Below are 20,895 nucleotides of genomic sequence, written 5' to 3'. Positions count from 1 at the left end.
GAATGTGTATGTAGCTGATCTGTTTACTGACCAGAGTTCTCGTCAACCCGCTCCTCCACAGTGTGCTCCTTCTGGTGAACCCACTCGCTGTTGCACTTGAAGTAGATCTGGGTGGCCGGAGTGGCCTTGCAGTACAGGTTGACCGGCTTGTTCTTGACTATGTAGGCCTCCTCTGGTTCCATCAAAAACACAGGCAGCGGCTCGGGGGGGTCTGAAGGGAAGGTTTCCGGCAGATCACCGAGACCAATGAAGTCATCCTCCACTGTGAAGAGAGAAATAGCAACGAGATAGATGGAGAGAGGGACAGAGGAAGAGATGAAAGGAATGAAGAGAGGGAGAAGTTGAGAACAGAGGCAGCAAGCCCCAGAAAGACAGAAAAAGAGAGAGAAAGGATGGGTTGGGAGAGAAAGGAAAGCAGACAAGAGACAGTGGGACAGTGTATTATAACCACAGTCTTTGCATGGGATTATCCATTCGCACAGCACACAGTGAAATCCCTATCATTTGATATTTTGGAATGTTTACACAAGTGTATTTTAGAGCGCAGGAAATTCTGGGATTCCTCTCAGGCAATAAGGCTGCATGGATTTACAGAAACAGGGCCTTGCTTGGTCTAACCACAACCAGCTACTGCTGAGAAACGAGCCAATAATGAGAAGCCGAGTTCAGAGGTTGACTCTGAGGAACTGAAGTTATAAGCTGATCTCTCTCTGTCTCCCATTTTCTCTATTGCTCTCTCTCTCTGTCTCTCTCTTTGCTTTTGTCTCTCTCTCTCACACACACACACACACACACACACACACACACACACACACAAGCTTACAGACACATGCACACATGCAGCAGATCTAATGACCTCAGGCTTTTGGCCCAGTTTGTGCCATTCCTCGGATACTTCTGCAGTAGACAGATACGCTTCCCTGTAATTACAACTCCCTTTCATCTCCCTGTCTTAAATCACATACACACAACTGCATGTGTATGCTCACACACAAACATGAACAAATTCTCACAGTGCCACAAACCATCGCAAGCACACAAATATATGGGCATACACACCCACGAGCGAGCACGGCTAACTTTCTAACTCTTTGAAGAGAGGAGGATGAAGCCTATTCGCCACCCCATTTGTCACCTCCAGAACTGTTCTATTCTTACCATCGAACCGGTAGACATCAATTATTCACAAGTGTGAAAGAAAGAAGGCAGAGTAATAGAGACAGAGATACAGTGGGAAACAGAAGGTGAGGGGGGGGGGGGAACAGAGAGAGACGGTAAAAGTAACTCAGCCAGACAGACATAGATTGAGACATTGAAATGGAGTTGGGCAGACAGACAGAAACATAGCACAGGAAAACAGAAACAGGAAGGCAGACTGTTCAGATAACAAAAGAGTTTATCAGCCCATCAGTAATTCTTCCATGTCCTTCTATCTACCCGCCTCCATGTCCTGTGTGGACACGCTGGAGCCTTGTTGTCTGACAGAGGTTGCCTACTGGATGCTTCGGGAGCACTAAATAATGTCTCGGATGAGCAGATATCTCCCCACGATGTCTCTCTAATGTTATCTCTCCCTCCATACCTTCCACAGATTGAAGTTGATTGCTAGGAAATGAAAGGGCAGGGGGAGCCAATCAGAAAATGACCAAAGCCATCCTCACTGGGGGGGAGGAGGGGTTTGCCTGTGTACTGTTATGAAAGTGTTTGTATGTGTGTGTATGATGCTGGGTAATGCTCTTTTAGTTTGTATGTTTGTGAGTGTGTGACTGTTTTTCATCAGAAAAAAAGTTCCAGCTTGCTTCACACTTTCCTTGGCTCCTAATCTGCTGCTAATTGAGTAGAGGCAATAAAGCCTCAAGTGACCTCTGACATTTAAGAGTAACTGCCTCCTTACACGGTTTGTGTTTGTTTGGGTGCACTGAAGAGCTGGAACAAGATCATTAGCTGTTTTGATCAACTTTCATCTTTTGGTGTCCAAACAAGACGAAACTTTGAAACATGGTCGAGCTCCTTTATGTCTTTATGTAGGTGATGACTCTTTAATGTAGAAGTCTATTTCAGCAGACCATGGCTTAGTCTGTTCTTTTCTGCTCCATAGTCCTCAGTCCACCCACTTCCTCAGCCAGGGGACCCTGACCCAGAAACAGGCAAAGAAAGCCAAGGAAACTCATTAAAGATTGTGTTAGCCTTCTTTCACCCTCCATTCCCATTATCTCTCCATCTCTCTCTCTCTCTCCCTCCTGGCTCCCTCGCTCTCGAACTGTGAGGTAGAGAGATCTAAAACAGCCATGAAAGTGTCGCTCCCTTACACACAGAGAGACGCTCGCTCATGTGCTCACACGCATACACCCGCTCAAGAATTAATGCGCACAGAGGCACACTCAACCTCGCTCACAGATATTCGAATTCATCAACTTCCTCAGTGCGAGAAATAATAAATTCAAGTGAATGGAACTAGCCCTCCAGTGAAAAATCAGCCCAGAAATGAAAAAAAAGAGACACCATATGACAAAATGAAAGACCCTGACTCTTACCAATCATGCTGCTCTCCCCCAACACACAGCATCCCAGCACCTCCCTCCTCCCTCCCTGGTGAACAGAATACTGAGCAACAAGAAGCTCAAAGAAAATCATTACTTTTTCTGGCTCCCCCTCCTACTGCCTCCATTCATATGCAATGAGAAGACAGTTCATGATAAAATAGTTTAGAGGTTTCTGCATTGCCATGTTCAAGATGATGCAATCTTTGTGAATACACACAGCTACGGTGTGCATAATCATAAACCTAATACTCAACAAGTGCAGAACATATTACCATACTTCTACAGATCAAATATGCATTATGAAATACTTTCCCCTGTCTTTTTTAGCATCATATCCCTTTAAGAGGAACATTAATATGGCATGCCTCCACTGTTTGATATGCAATATGGATTTTTCCAAGCATTTGTAATGCCGTGGCTTGATTTTAATCAGAAAATTTCTAAATTGCCTCCATATTGAGTGTTTAAATTTTAATGAAATATGTCCTCGCAGCACTTTTATTCAAATTGTATTTTGCTCTGTAATTGGGTGAGTTTTCCTAATTCATATTGTAAGTCTTATTAGTGAATATTTTAAGACTCAAATTGAATATTAGTTGAATTTTATATCACTTCCACAACCCTACAAAAAGTTTTGAAGATAAATGAGCTGCATATTGCCCTCAAAATAAAGTTAATGAATGAATTAAATTTGCCTTCTTGCATTGTCAATGAATTCATCAGGTAGAGGGCAAAACGGTCTGGGGGAAAAAAAACAATTTAAAGAAAGATAAATTACTCAAATGAATCCAAGCTTAGCAAGTAGGAGTGAAGAGAGGTATAAGAGGGTCTTGGCAGTCAGCCCCTCTCTGGCTTGAGTTGACTCCAATAGCTGTGGGAGTGGAGCAATATTAAGAGATGATTACATTTTGGACATGAGCAAATCAAAGTCAACCATAGCACTGGCACAGCTACATATTAAAGCACAGCCTCAGAGATAAGACATAAACCAAGTTCTAAAAGAAATGGGCACATCTTGAGCTAAAAAAAAAGTATCTGTACATAAATACATAAACTGTTACATAGAGAAGTGCGCAACACCCACACCCGATACAACAAACAGAAATTCATCAACTGTATGGGGTTAGAATGTGCACCCTGTAGCAGTTTGATTTATTCAGTATGTGGTAAACAGCTCGCCAAGACTCAAATGACCTGTCCAATTAGCCAAAGTCCAAGTTTCCTATGCTCCTAATTTCTTCTACAAGTTTGTATTGACATTATTTTCCTTTAACGTCTGGATGACCATAATCTCACTGAATCGTAGACACAACAGTGGCATAATGACTAGCTTACATCAATAGTTTCCATTAGAAATGAACATTGGCTATATAAAGAATCATCCAGCAAATGCAGTTCAAGTATACCTTAAAATGAGCCACAGTAATACCTCCTGAAGCATTATTACTCCTCACCATTATTACTAGGCCATCAATACCTTAGTCACATTAATGAGGTCTATTGTGCTGAGAACAGTGAAAACTGATGACAGGGTATCCACAATACATTAAACATTAAGTCAGTGTACAGACTGCGATGACTTCGTCCTGCTCCTCTATCGCCTTTTCACAAATGCACTTCAGACCATAAATGCTGCGGTAATTTTACATGTTGATGTAATGTGTAAACACGAGCCAAAGTCGATTTTCCATGAAAGATGCTCTGGAAATTTGCCAACTCCAGACCTAGAAAGATTTCTGTAGATGTCTCTAGAGTGAGCATGTCAAGGCAGAGCACACACAAGATTATTATGTAATGATTCACCAACAATGTGAGTCCATCTATGTTGTTACACTAGAAAAATCATTCTAATCTATCCAAATATAGAGCATTACATCTTGCTTATGAAGCTATTTCTGCAACTTTTCACATGTCAGAAAATTCGAAGGTGATAAAAATGGAATTTTGGTAGCATTGTGTCTATCTCAAAATGTATTTGCTGTTGCAAATTAGTAGTATATAATTTTACAATAAATGCACAATGAGAAAACTTTACATATTATACATGAAAATCTTTCATAACAAAATACAATGAATCTATCAACACTTTGCTGATTTGACAAGCATTTGTCATTAAACAGACAGAAGTTCAGCACAAGCAGTTGCCTGACGATACAACTGAAAACAGGACCTGGTTGTCTATTGTGGCACAATATAAAGCAAAAACACCAGACCATCACACAATTTTGTATAATTTATTTCTAATTCTTTCTTTATCCCATCTATGGTTGGGCTATTTATGACTGTGTCTACAAAGGTATGTGGCCAGTATCTACATTGAAAAATACAACTTCAAAGACGCATTATTTATTATTATGCAAAAGCCAAGAGCTTAAAGCGTTAACATCTTAATAGTGGCAAAGCAATAACTAGAAGTTAATATATATAGAGACAAATAGATGTGATATTAATACACATAAAAATGCACTCCCACAAATATTTACAGATGAAACATTATGCACTCTATGTATGCTATATATACTGTATATACAGCACTATAGTGGATCTTCCTGTACTGCACGCATATGCTGAATATTTGTAAGACTGTATTTCTTATATCATATATTGTGAGTGTCTGCAATAACAGATTTTGAATGCTGGGCTCTGACACCACTGTGCAAGATAAGCTCTCTCTATTCTATCTGTACTCACGCAGATTTATTGTCCCAAGGAAAGCACTAGATCAGTTGGGCCAATGTTTCCCTTCAATCAGGGGAGAGTCAAGCTGAACAAGGATGAACACTGGCATAAATCTTCTCCCTCTTCATTCCTGTTTTATTCCTATTTGTCTTCACTCTCCTCTCTGTCCCTCTTGCCATCTCCCTTTCACTTTCCTTTCCATCATATATACATTCCCTCCAGACAGAGAAAAAGACTGGTAAGCAGTTGTCTAGATAGGTAGACAATGGGGAGTTTTGCTAGGTAATGTGTTGCTATGCCGCAATGAGGGAAGGACAAGAGGTGGTTTGCAGCTGAGTGGTCAAGCAGAATAATAAACCACTCAGCTGTCATGTGAATTGAAGCAGGATAAATAGACTGGCAATCAGATCTACCTATAAATGTGCATTGAGCACACCTACCCATTATATTGAGTGAACATTAATCAATGGTAACGACTTCCCTTAGTCAATACTTGTTAGTATTGGACCAGTATAGCCCAGTGGTTTAAATCAGTATGTGTGGCTGTTGTTTTAAAAGCAAAATCATTTTGAAGCTCCATGAGAAACAGGCAAAGTGAGTGCAGGCTTCCTTCCACTCTAATGTCTTTTTCCAGCCAAGTGCTTTATATACACTAATGTGTCTACACACATTGTCCGCAGGGCCCCATCTAATGCTTGGTTGCAGCAGGTATTTGGTATTTATTGATTACTGTTAGGGGCCAGTGACCCCTCCCTCACTCCGTTCTGTCTGAGCCTCTCTGCTGGGGTGTGCTAAGCACACTCATATTTCATCTCTAGGGAATCCTGCCATCACACAACCTAGCAGGGGAGAAGTAAAGAAAAACACATCAGACAATCGCTAAAGTTAAAAGTCAGGCAGCTCCAACATTAACCTCCCAATCAGTTCACAGCTCATGGTCATTCCATTGCAAGCCAGAATCACTATGACTTGGAGAGAGCCCATGCACACTAAAGCCGCCAAATAAACCAAATGACTAATTCAATCAGGGCATTATAGAGCAGTCCAATTCATGGGTCTTATCTTTACCCGAGTATGTGATGTAATTGAAAAAATTAATCTGCACAAATCAATCTAGCCCACTGTGCTAAAGTGCAAACACACAGCTGAGAAGAAAGCAGTTGTAGTACTGAGTAGTGGGCCTGGAGATAAGCATTTAAAATCTATCTACTAAGAAATGGACATTCTTGCGATAAACAGTACCCTGTGACTTCCCTTCCCCCTTTCATCCCCATCCCGCGGTGACCTCCGGTTATTAAGTGGACAGAAAAGAGGAGAATCTCATGTAAAAATAACATAACAAGCAGTCATTAGGTTGTGTAATCGATTTCAGAGCACAGTACCATTTCTCTCTTCCTATCTTTGTACAGCCAGTCTTGTCTCTCTCACTGGGGGTGTTTACATGTTCTCTCTGGTCCTCATCCCTGACCTTCACTTGGTCCTCTCTGGCTGCACTCTGGCAGGAGGCAGCTGGTGGTTGCCAGGGTCATGCTAGGCCTTGGCCACTGTCTGTCCAGTCACATCACAGCGCCAGGAAAGGCAAGGTCAAAGCATCACGATAATTAAGGCTCATCATTTTCTTTTCCTTTTTACCAATTTTCATCTGCTCTAATACATCAAAATGATAAAAATAGAAGAAGAAATTGATTTTCATCCAGATTTTATGTCACCACATATCTTAATGTTGCTGTGTTTTGTGCTGCAAGAATGCACTGTTCGCCCCAGTAATAAAGGTCCTCTTGCAAAGAAATACTGGTCAGACATTTCTTTGGGTAATCGAAATAGAAGCAAAAAATGGAAATGTGCTGGAGAAAATGTGCCAAACTCCATCTACTAAAAAAATCTATATATGAAAAGCTGAGTGTTTGCACTGGATATGGCATTTTTAAAACCAGATTTTGAACCATATTTTGTATTATTGATTTTTTTTATATATAAATCCAGTTTTCATCTGTTTTCTGATATTCAGAATCAACACAGACTAATATGCATGCTTTTAATTAAAATAAAATAAGGAGTCCAGGTCATAACCAGAGGTGACACCTTGTTCCATGACTGAGTGATCTTTATAAAATGCACAAATAGCATCAACACTATCAACTGGTTAAAATGTACAAGAGCAATATATGTATGTAGGTCTTTCATCTCAGACTAGCAATGGTCACATTGCTTTGATGCACAAACAAGGCATTATCAATGATAATTACAAAGCATTTAGCTGTTTTTTTTTTACTTTAATGTAATATTTTATACTGAGCATGTGTTTGTGTGTACGCTGGTAAGTTGTATATCCTATCCTATCCTATTGATTGAAAGCTTTTTAATGCATTACCAAGTAAAATCATTTATTATCATTTTGGGATCTTGTTGTTTTATCACTCTTATTCACATTCATCACAGTCTCACAATCTCTGTTTTTCTGCCGCTTTTCTAAATGTTTTTATGCTCACTCTCCAGCAGTTACGGTTTTTCAACGTCCTCTCTACACTGTATATAATTCTCACCCTCTCCCCTCCCCTCCCCCCATTTGCTCCCTCCTGGATGAAAAGCCATTTTGGTGGTTGATTGGAGAATGATGCTGCTACTTAGAGAGTCACTCCATCAGCACCAAGGGAGGAGAGGAGAGCGCAAGGAGAGAGAGAAAAGCTCAGGAGGAGTAGTGGCTCCCTGGGGCGCTGTAGCTGTGATGGGTGAGCTGTCAAACGCCCCATTGTCCAAATTACCCAGCAAGCACCATGTCACCACCCGGGACTAATTTACGGTGCGGTGCGGTACGGCACAGACATCGCTCTCTGAGTAGAGTCCGCGGGAGAGACAAGAGAGGCAAAGGGGTGTAAGGAAGGAGTGGGGGGTCCAACCTAACACTTTCCAGAGAGGTAGAACAGGGCTTCAAACACAGACAGTCCCAATAGAAAACCCCAATTAACTTCATGCAGGTTCTGTGGTTGCAGTCTTTATGCTTCAAGGCCTCAATGACAGGTGTCAATATGAATATGTGTCATGCTCCTGTGCCTCTCCGCCCACCCACTGCCTGCCAAACACACACATTCACTGATGCACAAACACTTTAATACAGTTTTAAAAGGAGCCACTGCATACAGACGCCTCTTGCTTGACATAATTTGCAGTCATAACGACTGGTCCTTTTAGCACAAACTGGCATGCCCATTCACTTGTCACATGTCACCCCACTGGGTGCCCAAAGCCAGACAGGGCCATCACCCTACCCCATACCGACCGGTGGGCTGTGGAGTGGAGCAGTTTTTGTCAGAGGAGACGCTGACCCCTGACTGTGCCCAATAGCTTGATGCGATGCCTCTACTTCGGCTAATTGGCCCAGAGCAGCGGGCAGCCCAATTCTGCCACCAGTGAAAGGCCAAAGGATCAGAATGCAAAACATACAATCAGAAAGATGACAATAGGAACACTGGATCACCTCATCAAAAAACCTTGATCACAGTAAGCTACATCATTATTTATACCAACAGAATAAACTCTGAAAATTAATAGTGAATGTAAAATAGTGTCTGTATAATAATTACAAACTGTTGCATTCACATTTGACAGGATATCTCAAATTATTTAAAACTTGACATCATAGTCCCCAAAGAGACACTGCTTGGGAAAAGTTCCCTCAAATTTAACATCTCACATTTATATCAAAATCACATCTCCTGGGAGAAAAATGGCACCAAGAATCAAGGAGGAATTATTATATGGTGAAACAAAAACTCAAAACGGTATCAGCACACCTGTGTCTAACATGAGAGCTGTATTGAAAAGTGTTTTATACTACAGTGTCTGATTTGAACCAACACTGAAAGAGACAAAGACAGCAGGGAAAATCTCTCACCAGTCATGCCATTCATCACCACTGTAAGCACTCAAGAAGGGCTAAATATCAAAGAAAATTAACGATAACTAATTCATTTTCTGTGTCGAATTACTGCTCTGAAAACAAATCTGCCAATCTGCTCATCAGCCTTACTTACACAAGGCTGAAGAGCAGTTTAAATTGCTTTCCTTAATTATTTTTATTGTGTATATCCAAGTGTATATAATCCCTTACACTCTACTACATTAATCTAATGGCTGTAGGTACTAACTAGGTTGCAAAATAGGTTTGCAGCAAAAAAATAGCATGAAAAACATACCAATGCTCAAGAATTTGCCATGCACAATTAAAATACATCTCAAAAGTTAAAGGATAGGTTCACACTTTTAATATCTATGTTTATGACTCCTCTAGCCTTCCCTTGGTGTATGGAAATTGATAATTTAAGACAAACGTGTTTCTTTGTTGTATTAATATAGACTTGAAAAAATATGAACCTATCAGTACCTATCAAACAGTGATCGCCTACTGTACCAACCTTTCGTTGGTACAGTAGGTGTACTGTATGCCTACTGCTAACAACTGAGAAAATGTGCAGCCGTTTAAATGTCTTTTTCAGTCATCATGATCAAAGGCAACATGTATCAGCCGTTCTTCAATACATTCACTTTTGACAGTACATTCACTTTTAACCAGAATTCTGAATGCAGGACTTTTGAATTTAATGCATTATTATTCTATTATGATACTGATAATTTTACTTAAGTTAGGGATTTGAGTATTTTTTCTTGATGCACAAATCAGTTACACTAGCAGAGGCAGAAACCCATGTGTTTAAATTAAACATTTTTTATACACCAAGACAAAGCTAGAGAAGATATACATGAATGCATAGATGTATGGATGATGACAATAATAATTGTGAGTCCAAATGACAGCAAGAAAAGGCAATTAATTATCCAATCATTCCTAAATAGTGTGTGCTCAATACAAGAATGACATTATGCGGAAGAGTATGTACTACCACCCACATTTGCACACACACTTCACACATGCACACCTCACACATATACTGTATATCCTGAAGCACTCAAATGTCCAACCCTCCTCACACAAAAAATCCCTGGCAGCACTTTATCTGAAGGACACTACAGGCTGGAAGTGTGTCAGAATGTGTGAGACACAGTCCCCAAAGCACAGTCTATTCTCCATGTCTGTCACTGAATCTGGTTGCCTGCTTATTCCTCTGACACACACGCACACACACACACACACACACACACACCCATACACACACAACCTCCATACACACATCAACCTCTTAAATTGCATTCTCGCCATCTTGTCAATCAAATTGCAGGCTGGGAAACCATTAAAAGGCAAACACTGCTTTAAGAAGTTCTCCTTTTTCTTTAAGTGTGCTCTCTCTCGAACTATATCCTCAACTGTGTCCCCAACCTTGCTGCTGAGCTGTATAAAGGTACCTGCAGCCATCTACTAAAGACCTCAGATGGGATGGGAAATGAGAAGATCAGGATTTACTGTATCCCATAATAAACCAAACATGGGTGTATGCCCTAATGCAGGCTTTGATGGTGTAACTGTGTGTGGGGGGTGTTTGCGTGTGTGTACATGTGTCTGTATGTGATGGATGAATTAATGTGACAAGGCAGATGTAATGCAGAATCATAAATCTTAGCCCCGGGATCAGTTGAGGGAGAGCAGGAGGTGATATATTAAAGGGCACACACACACACACCACCGTTATGATGTTGATAATAAAAACAAGACCCCAGCCGCAATAGCCAGCTACTAGACATGACTCTATATCGGGCCCTGAGGGTTATGACATGCACACACACACACACACACACACACACACACACACACACACACACACAGCACCGCAGACACACAATACACACAAAACACAAACTCTATCCCCTTTTGCAGCAATTTATTATGCTGCTTTGAGCTGAACAGCTTAAGTGTTAGATATGGCTGTAATGCTGTTAAAATCTTAATACTGTTACACAAGCTCGCTGTTGTACAACATGCTAATTCTTTACTTACTGTGTAGAGATCATTGGATGGGGCTCTGAAAAAAAACATGACAGGATTTATGTTGAGAATACTGTAGTAATTCACTATAGCAAAACACAGATGATGCTGGCTAGTGTTACTATAAGTTCTAACGAGCCTCACTGTCAAAAGCACAGTGACCAGCTGATCAGTAATCAGACTGTTTGTCAACAGACTGCTCAGTAAACTCTGACAGCTGTCCCTATCAAATCAGATGGTCTTTTACTGTAAATGCTCTACTCATTCATTGTTTAGGGTTTTATTGTACTACTACAGGCCTGACTGTTGGTTCTAATGATGATTGAAAAGCTGATCTACATACATTTACCTTTTCAACAGGTACATTAATTTAGAGTTATTTCTATGGATTGCTATGGATTTCGGTACTGCAAACACATTATTATGCTTTCATGATGTTGCCTTACATCTCAGGGAACAGCAAGAATCATCACACTTGCACACATGCAGTAGGCTAAGCTGGTTTAGCTGCAGACATTTTTTCCCATGAATTAAAACTATAATTAATGCAGCTCCTCATGTTGAATCTGCATTCCTGAGAACACTTGATATTCAGTTCACATTCATGATTATAAAAATACATCTCATTGGGCTTACATTCTTGCAACTGCAACATACTTTCACATAGGATAGATGCATTAAAGAATATTTCCCTTACATCAGGATACTTTAGTCTACAGTATTTTGCAATATATGGCGTATCTGCTGAGCTCACTGAAATGAAAAGGGCTGCGAAGGAATTTACCAGGAATTGCACCATGTTTGGCTGCCTCACAATAGTTTTGTGGTGCCGAATTTTTCCCTTATATTTCAATACCACTACTGTTTCTTCCTGCATGTTTATTCAGTGGTACCAGGACGCTTAATGGGCTTATGCCTAAAATGAAAAGGGCTTTGTAAGCATAAAAGAGAAGACGGTGTAGTCCCTCATTCCTTCATAAAAGAGAACTGCAACATGCTGGTTGCTGCACATAGGCAAAAGGGCGATGGCTTTGTTGTTTTGTGGTGTACCACGACTCTACCTGCCAACTCAGGCCTTGAGGAGGGAGGGAGAATAGATAATCCTCAACAAAATTACAAGACCTGTACCTCAAAATGCTATATGTGTGCCGGATTTGGCAAATCAACATATCAGGCTTGTTATACTGGCTTCAATGGGAAGAACAAAAAGTCTGTTGCCTCAGCTCATTTCACACAGTTCCTTTCCCTTGTAATATTGGCTTGCAGAGGAATGGCAACATAGCTGCTATTACACATTGGATAGGGTATCATATTCACATTGGCTCTTATACAGTGCACTACACCATATCCAGCTTGGATGATCGATTGCATCCTTGCTAAGCCAAATAGTCGCTTCTCGCTGATATCACTGCGCTTCCTGCCTTCGGCTCCCATGCGTGGTTATATGGATTGGAGTGGAGCTTCCAGAAAAGAGCTGTACTGACAAATGCACAATAATTGTGCGGCTTCTTTATGGTGTAATAAACACAGACAAAAGAGGAAATATGAAGGCATGCCTACACACCAATAAACACAGATATTGTCACTATGACCCTGTTCAAACATGATATCAGAGCATCAGATATATCCGGACTGTTTCTATATCCGGTTGAGATAGATGGCAGTTCACACCTGGAACTGGAACCGTGCATCTCAAATATATCTTGAGTGATCACTTATGAGCTGATTCCGCTGCTGTTCTCACATTTTTTGTTTCTTCTGTGATGAGAAAATCTGTATACTGGTTTAAACCCCCCCCCCCAAAAAAAAGCACAAAAAGTTGAAAACTAAAGTATGCTGTTACAAATCAGAGAGACAGAGAGAGGGAGAAACAAGAAACAAGATGGAAACTCGCCTCTGGTAAAGACTTTTGTTTTTGTGTTTGGGAGCTTTGTCTTGCCGTGCAAATACTGAAAAGATGAGGCCGTTCTTCATATGTGGTCTCATGCATCCCCAACCACGTCAGAATGAGGCCTGAGTGATCAGGTCCTTACATGTTCTAATTGGATTTTGGGTGTATTCATATTTGTATTTAGAGTTGTCCCCATGTGACTAGGGTCACATTCACTCATACAGACAAGTGTCAAAGGAAAAACCTGAATAAATGAGTGGAAATACAAAACAAATGCAAATGATTCCATACAGGGCACAAGAGCTCGCTGAAGTGTTTGATGAGTATGAAAATGTTGCAAATCATTTGCTATGGCCTTCCGCTCTCAACCCAGTTGAACACATATGGGAGATTTTGGACCATATTTGACCATAGTGATTCATTGTCCAACACCTGATAGACACAGAAACACACAGACCCCCTCACATACATTTTACATGCGCATACATGCATGCACACACACAGAAAGACATATACAAGCATGCACAGACCTCACACTTGTTAATGGATGTGTTAAGAGGAAAAAACACTTGGTGGGATGGAGGGCAGTTAGTGTGTGAGTGTGTGTTTTGTGCAAGTGTGGGGGGTGACTGCATTAGGGAATCACACACCCAGCTCCACTCACCAGGGGACTTCTGTCAGCCTGTGATTTTGCCCTGTACCCCTCCCAGCTCTCTCCCCTCCTCTGCTGCTCACTGCTGAAATAGGTCAACCACATATAATGGAGGGGCAATGAGGAGCAAGTATGTGCATCTACCCCCACCCTCACTCCCCACCCGTTACCTCCAGCAATAGAAAGCAAGCTATGGCCCCCCATGGATAAAAAGAGGCTGACTGCGGCGAGAGAGGCACAGCCAGCCACAACATGCCGACCTCCTAGCCACAACAGCCATTTACACAGCCACGCTTGAGCAGAGCGGATTCCAGCGTCTCATATGGAATGTGCACACTCACAAGACAAATTCGCACCAACGGCTTAAAATGCTCATCTCTGCAAAATTAAATGAGGAGGGGAAAATTGGAAACATTTAATAATGGATATTGTGTGTATTGTGTGGAACTGTTTGCAATCATGAAATGGTTCATCACTATCACTCTCCTAGGGAGCATAAGATGGAGGAGGAGAGAGGTAGAGGTTAGCTAAGTTACATGCTTACAAGGACTGCAACGTTGCAACATTAAAAGGGACACCACCAATTTTGCATGTCAAATATAATTAGTAGTCACAGAGAGTACTACACAGCCTATGAAAACAGCTGCATAATGTCTTCTGTAAAGTCTGAGAAAATTACTCAGGTGACATCACCCAGGTATCTCAACTTGTACTTGCAGACTACAGTCCAAATTCACAGGCAGGGAGGATCAACAAAATACTTTATTGAACTGAATTATGAGTTCCAGTGTTTCAGGAGCAAAGTCTGAACATCTTGGGCTCTACTGCATTATTTTTGACCCTTCTTTTTCTTATCTGTCTCTTGCAAGTCCCCCGACTTTATGGAAGTGCAATACTGTCCTAAATCCCTATCAGTATGTTTTTTTTTTTAACCTAAGCATTAATGGCATTTTAGACATGTCTACACCTTTATCAAACCGTGAATCTCTATCTGGCATCTTGTGGTATTCGGGCTTGACAACACATGCCAAACAATCTCTCCAGGTAAGACATGCCATTCTGTGTCTCGTCATTAACGAGTACTCTTAAGGACAAACTCCCTGTGTGTTCATGGTGTTTTTCCCAGGAGAATCACCTTTGATGCTTCTCTATCAAAATCTACTCTCATGTATACCCTTAAAAAGAATGTTTGCAAAATTTGCAAGAGGATAAATCGAAGCAACAACAAAGGGTTTTTATTACGATTAATACTGGAGTGGAGGGACCATCTGCCATCATTGATTTGGCTCTGTTCCATAGCATGTCAATGAGAATATGACTTGAGTAGTTCTATTAACAACCCATGAGAACAGCTTTATTAAAAAACTGTCTTGTTTAGAATAAAGTCAATAGGTTGGTTTCTGCAGTCCATGTAAATGTAGTTATTTATTCAAAGGGTAAATAAGATATGTTGCTATCTCATATACTCATGTCAAATGCGAAACATGCATGCATAAACACACATGGACAAATATGCATCCATACACATGAGTGTGCAAAGACATACCATTAACACACTTCACAATTCTTCCTCATAGTCCAGGTTCCTATCCTCCCTCTCTTCTACTTATCTTACTTCCTTCTCCTATCCTTTGCATCTTTCTGCACCCTCAACTCATGTTGTCTTTCCTCTGCAGTCTCTACTGGCTGTGACCTTTTCTCCAGTGGAACAGGATACTGCCCATCTCCATCTTCCTCATGCATTAATGATCTGTGGTAAGCTGAGGGCATCTGTCTGACTCCCAGCCTGTCCGCTGCTCACCCACTTCCAAGGACAGAGCTCAGCCAGAGCCGAGCTCAGCCACATTCCCTGTCACCCACAGGGAAATGCAGATAAATAGCCACAGATAGCGATAGCTCTACAGTATAAAAAGTGGAGGCTGCCTCTTCTCATCTTCACCACATTCATCTCTTTGACACTCCCCAGTGGCAGATATCTAAAATACTAGAGCAGAGAGATGACAGTAGGCAACAGACATAAAGAGACTGAGCCAATTATCCTGGTTTCATACTGAACCTTGCTGCCCATACATGCAGCTGAAATGAGGCTACTCCATGGGGTAGCAATGCAGATTGTTCTCTTTCGTACCTTCTATTTGTCAGCACTGGACATATACTATGGTAATCAGAGCTTAAATGCATCCATCCATCCTTTTTCAAGCTGCCCTGACGTCCTTTTCCCAGCATATCTACAGCTCTTCCTGAAAGATCCCCAAAGTGCTCTTTTGGCAAAAGCTCAGTCTTGTCAAGTTTGTGGAGATCTAAAAAAACTGAGATAGAGTGATCTTGTAAATCCTGATATAGCCCATTCAATTGGCTGTACATTTGGAAATGGTACCAGTGATTAGTTCTCAAGTTCTTCCTAATGTAATTTTATTGGTTACAAAAGCCCTCTGTGTTTCCACCTTTTTTTCGAGCCAACCCTGTTCCCAGGACCTCGGTAAGCCTTATGACACAGAGATTGTATGCAACATCTTGGTTTCTTATATCTGTGGGCAACTTTTTTGAGTCACTAGCTTAAGCTCATGATCATTTGGGAAGTTTAGCTCTCTCTTCACAACAACAATCTGATATGGTTGCCTCATTGTTGCTGCCACTACACAATGTTTCTCACGCTCACCAATGAACAAGATTCCTACTTCAGGCACCAGCACTTGGTTAAAGTGCCATTAGAAATGTTGCCTTAAACTGAAGACATTCATGTTATTCCTCTTTAGTGTGATCAGTCAGTTCTTCCACCTGTGCTGCTTTAAAATTGCCTGCATTAAAGGCAGACTACAGTATCATAATGAAAGTTGGAGTGCTTCTACTCGCCCGAAAACTCATCTACAAGGCCCTCAGGTGGACATTTTGAAACTCTCCTCTTCACTTTCTCTGTTTTAATCCAAGGCCTACAGTAGTCTTATCAGTAAACTCAGAGACACAGCACACTTTACAGCGACAGGTTTGTGGTTTAACACACTTTTGAAACACTCAAAAGTGAATTTGGGCTCAAAATGTACTAGTATTGTTGTCATTAACGTAAAATTGATGCCAATATAAAAATTTAGGTATTGCAAGAATATAGAGTAAGCAGTTGGATTACTTCCTCGGCATCCTACATGTCCTACCAGCAACTTATTCCAATTACTTTTTACTTTGTTTCCAATGAGGTTTTTCAAACCAATTTGTTTTCAACTATGGCACTAACAGAAAGGAGAGAGATGTTTGCTGATACAAACTAAACATTCTTACAGTACGATATACATATGGAATGCCATAGCTGAAGCTTAAAATTCAGTGATATTTCCCTTTACGACAATAATGGTGAGCTACTTGGCCTAACAGAGGGATATTGTAATCAGCCTCTTTGGTGTATGTATCTCACCCTGTCACCTGCTGGGACTCATTCCCCAAAACCCTAAGATGCATTCTGACAGCTGCAGAAATCCTCATCTGGGGAGGAGGGATGAAAAGATTTCTTCTGTGCACCTCCCCGCCGTTCCATACCCAAATATTTGACTTTGCCTGTGATCCGCAGCCCTTGAAGGCTTCTGTTGGGCTTTTCCACATGACTGATCTCTGTTCTCAAAGCAGGTGTTTAAAACACAACTGACACAGAAGCCTCACTAGTAAACCAGAGCAAGAAAAAGACAGAGAGAGGGAGACATGAAGAGAGACAAAAAAGACAAAAGGAATATTTAAAAATTCTTGTAATTTTTCAAATATGACTACTGTATATTGAGCATTTTATATCTTTAATACTATAAATCAGGCTAGGCTCAAAGGTTAACTTAGACATGACAACCATATCAGATAGCGAAGTGTCTGGCTGCCATGCTGATGCAACTCCCTGGGGTTCCAGGCTATGGCAAGCTCTTGATGTCACTGTTACACACTTCTACACACATGGCCTTCAGTCATGAAATAATACACATGCAAAAACACACATGCATGCTCACATGTGTTCAATAGCTCCCACTAATGCAGACACACAAATACACTAAGAAACTTCACAGGGAAATCAAGCTGACAGATCAAAGAGTACACATACAGGGATGAACCTTTCAAAAATGTTTGAAAATCTACCAAAGGATGTTTTTCTAAAAACCAATTATCCCTGAGGTTGTGTTGAGGAATGACCACTGCTGTTTCCAGTTCATATCAGGATTCCACAGATCATAGTGGGGTTATTTTTCCAGGCCCATGTGAGCTACATGCAGTGTACTTGACATTCAAATCAGCTTTACCAAAGAAAGAAATCATTTCAAAAATAACTTTTTTATTGTTTTCAGCTGTCAGAAGGTGTAAGTAATTACATGACAACTCACCATGTAAAGCGTGAGTTGTACTTTACAATCTTGTCATTTTTAGTTTGATGACCATGTGTTCTTGAATTTATCTAATCGGTTTTAAAATGGTTTCATGAATCAAGGGTGTGTGTGTGTTTTTCTCATCCCATTAAAGAGCATGTAATCCTTGAACTGAATTTAAAACATGAAAGGTTTTCACTCGACAGCTACGACGAAGAGCTGCTACAGTGACATTTACTGTCAGATCATATTAGTCAGTAATCACAAAAAAAGTCTGACTACACAGTGAACTTACTGCAGAGAAATTCACAGACAGTCGTATATAATTCTGGATGATATGACCTAAAATCGGTATCAAGTATCATCATATTTTTCTTAAAATATTATATATATATATATATATATATATATATATATATATATATATATATATATATATATATATATATATATATATATATATATATATATATATATATATATAAGAATTTTTAGCCACACTAGTGGTAGGTCACTTGGTCCACCACTTTGGTCCAGAATGAAATACCTCAACAACTATTAAATATTACCATGAAATTCATGGTCCCCAAAAGATGAATCCTAATGATTTTGGAGAACTTTTCCTCCAGTGGCACCATCAGGTTGACATTTGTGATTTTGACTGAAGTGTCTGAATGACTATTGCCTGGATTGCCATGATACTTTGTACATACATTCATGTGTCCCTAAGAGTGACTTTTTATAGCTTTTCATCTTAGCACCATCAGCAGGTCGAATTTTTACTTCATCCAATACTTTGGGTTATGACTAAATACCTGCAAAACTAATGTCAGCCTCAGCCTCAGCTGTGCATTGTGCTTAGTGTTAATTAGCAAATAAGTAAACAATTATCTGCTAAACATCAGCATGTTAGCATTGTCATTTTGAACATGTTAACACACAGGTACAGAGCTACTAGCATGGCTGTAGACTCTTAGTCTTGTTTTATACTTATTTAATTACAGTATGACCATTCAAATACACTGGGCTGTAGGCTGATTGGTTGGCATAAGAGATTCATTAATTTCGGTAAGAGATTCATAATGTCAGTTATTTGATAAATTTGGATTATTGTCCTTCTCACATGTATATACTGAATATACTGTGTGTATATACTGTAACTCACATATCAACTACACACACACACACACACACACACACATCTCAAAATTCAATATATCCTATCTCCACATGACATGTGCGGTCTAACACTCAGTAGTGTGAGTGACAGTCAGGCCCAGGAGATACACACCAGGGGGTAAACACACTGCCTAAATAGAGGGGATGAAAACATGTCTGGTAAGAGAGAAGAAGGTGACAGAGAGAAAGAGAGTGGTAGCTACAGAGGGAGGAGATAGTGTGATATGGGGGGGGGGGACTTCTCCACAGGCTAGTAGTTCAGCTCACATCACCTTGCCAAACTGTCACTGCCCCCTATGCCGACCCCCCTCCAAACCATGCTCCCTCTCCAGCCGTGCCTCCCTCCTTTCTCGACAGAATGATTAATGGTGTATCTGGTCATGCGAGCACCACTGTCCCTGACTACACTAAACATTATCATAACTTTTTTTTGCTATAATCACTGAGACTATGAAGAGCCTGGTGTACTCCATGAAACACATAAAAATAATGTTCTTACCAGAGGCATTGTATTTTGAGTATTTGTCATTATGTTAATAAAAGGAGGAATAAATAATGTGCACTGAGATTAATGACACAATACTGGAGGGAAGACTGATAAAATCAGCATCATATCACATCCTATCTCAGATTCATTGGAATAATCTAAAACTATTAAAATCCAAAAATGTGATCTTCCATGTGCTGGCAAGGGGGACTGCAGCTCAGCACTGAGCCTCTCCCAGTGCCTGGGTCGTATTTTCCTAATGTCTTTTTAATATAGTCATGTCATATTCTTGCTGTTTGTCTAAATATTCTTACCTTTCATGTGCTGTGCAGTGTGTCAACAGTGCCATATTAAAGGCAATATACCATGAGAGTGGCCTACCAGTTTCATATTAGCTCTCTATCCCCACAGGATCCATTACTGTTTATAGGACTGTACATTAGCCTCTGTCTGCTGCCATTATCTCCTACACAGTGCCAGGGACACACTCAGCATATCACACTCCACAAAGACAGCTTTTCACACCGTGCCGACATGCAAACAAAAACATGCACACAATGAACACACATCTACAGATATGCATACACAAACAGAGAAGAATGCATGAACACACACACACACACACACATATCAAAATCTCTATCACATTTCTGCATTCAGAGCACAGAAGTGGTGTGAAGTGCGTTGAGCTCTGATGTGTTGTGTGGTAAATTTAGATGTGTGGCCTCTCAACAGCCTGCCAAGAGTTCTGTTTCATTGGCGGAATCTGGATTTGGTCGCTGCCAAGGTTCAGTTTGGATTTTGCAGTACTATAATCAGGGAGGGGAGAAGAAGAATATGCACCATCTACTTACATACGGAAAGCCTCATTTTAAGCCTGAATTGTACCTCTGTATTGAGGTGTCACCATAGCTGTGGGTGCGAAAAGAGTAGCAAATGATTTATAGGTCTGGGCAGCCTTCACCCTTTAATTGTCACAGTTCCAACTGAAATACTAAATTTAAGTGTTATGCATTAATTTCTTGAGAAAGGCCCAAGGTAATAGCATTTGGATTCTTTCATATTCATTTTGTGACACATAGTGGCAACAAAAACTGAGAAGAGGTCTGCAATGGATATAATGTTTCTAGATGAGCAACAGTAAATTGAGCTAGAAACCCTGAAAAGTAAAACTTATGACCTCGTCCATATTGTGAGG

General features: G+C 40.6%; 1 protein-coding gene across 5 annotated transcripts in view; it reads right to left on the bottom strand.

Annotated features, from left to right (window-relative positions):
* The window catches only part of unc5cb (unc-5 netrin receptor Cb), a 112,203-nt gene that overhangs the window by 49,287 nt on the left and 42,021 nt on the right, over window positions 1-20,895 (bottom strand). For 4 of the 5 annotated variants that reach the window (XM_044173833.1, XM_044173834.1, XM_044173837.1 and 1 more), the window contains exon 2: window positions 32-262. In XM_044173833.1, the coding sequence (XP_044029768.1) occupies window positions 32-262 (231 nt within the window). Of the gene's footprint in view, window positions 1-31; window positions 263-11,169; window positions 11,195-20,895 lie in introns of those variants that run through there. The other variant, XM_044173835.1, reaches the window with a different exon arrangement.

Source organism: Siniperca chuatsi, linkage group LG18 (assembly GCF_020085105.1).
Source record: "Siniperca chuatsi isolate FFG_IHB_CAS linkage group LG18, ASM2008510v1, whole genome shotgun sequence".
In the NCBI taxonomy this organism is placed as follows: domain Eukaryota; kingdom Metazoa; phylum Chordata; class Actinopteri; order Centrarchiformes; family Sinipercidae; genus Siniperca; species Siniperca chuatsi.
This window is presented reverse-complemented; position numbering and strand designations above follow the sequence as displayed.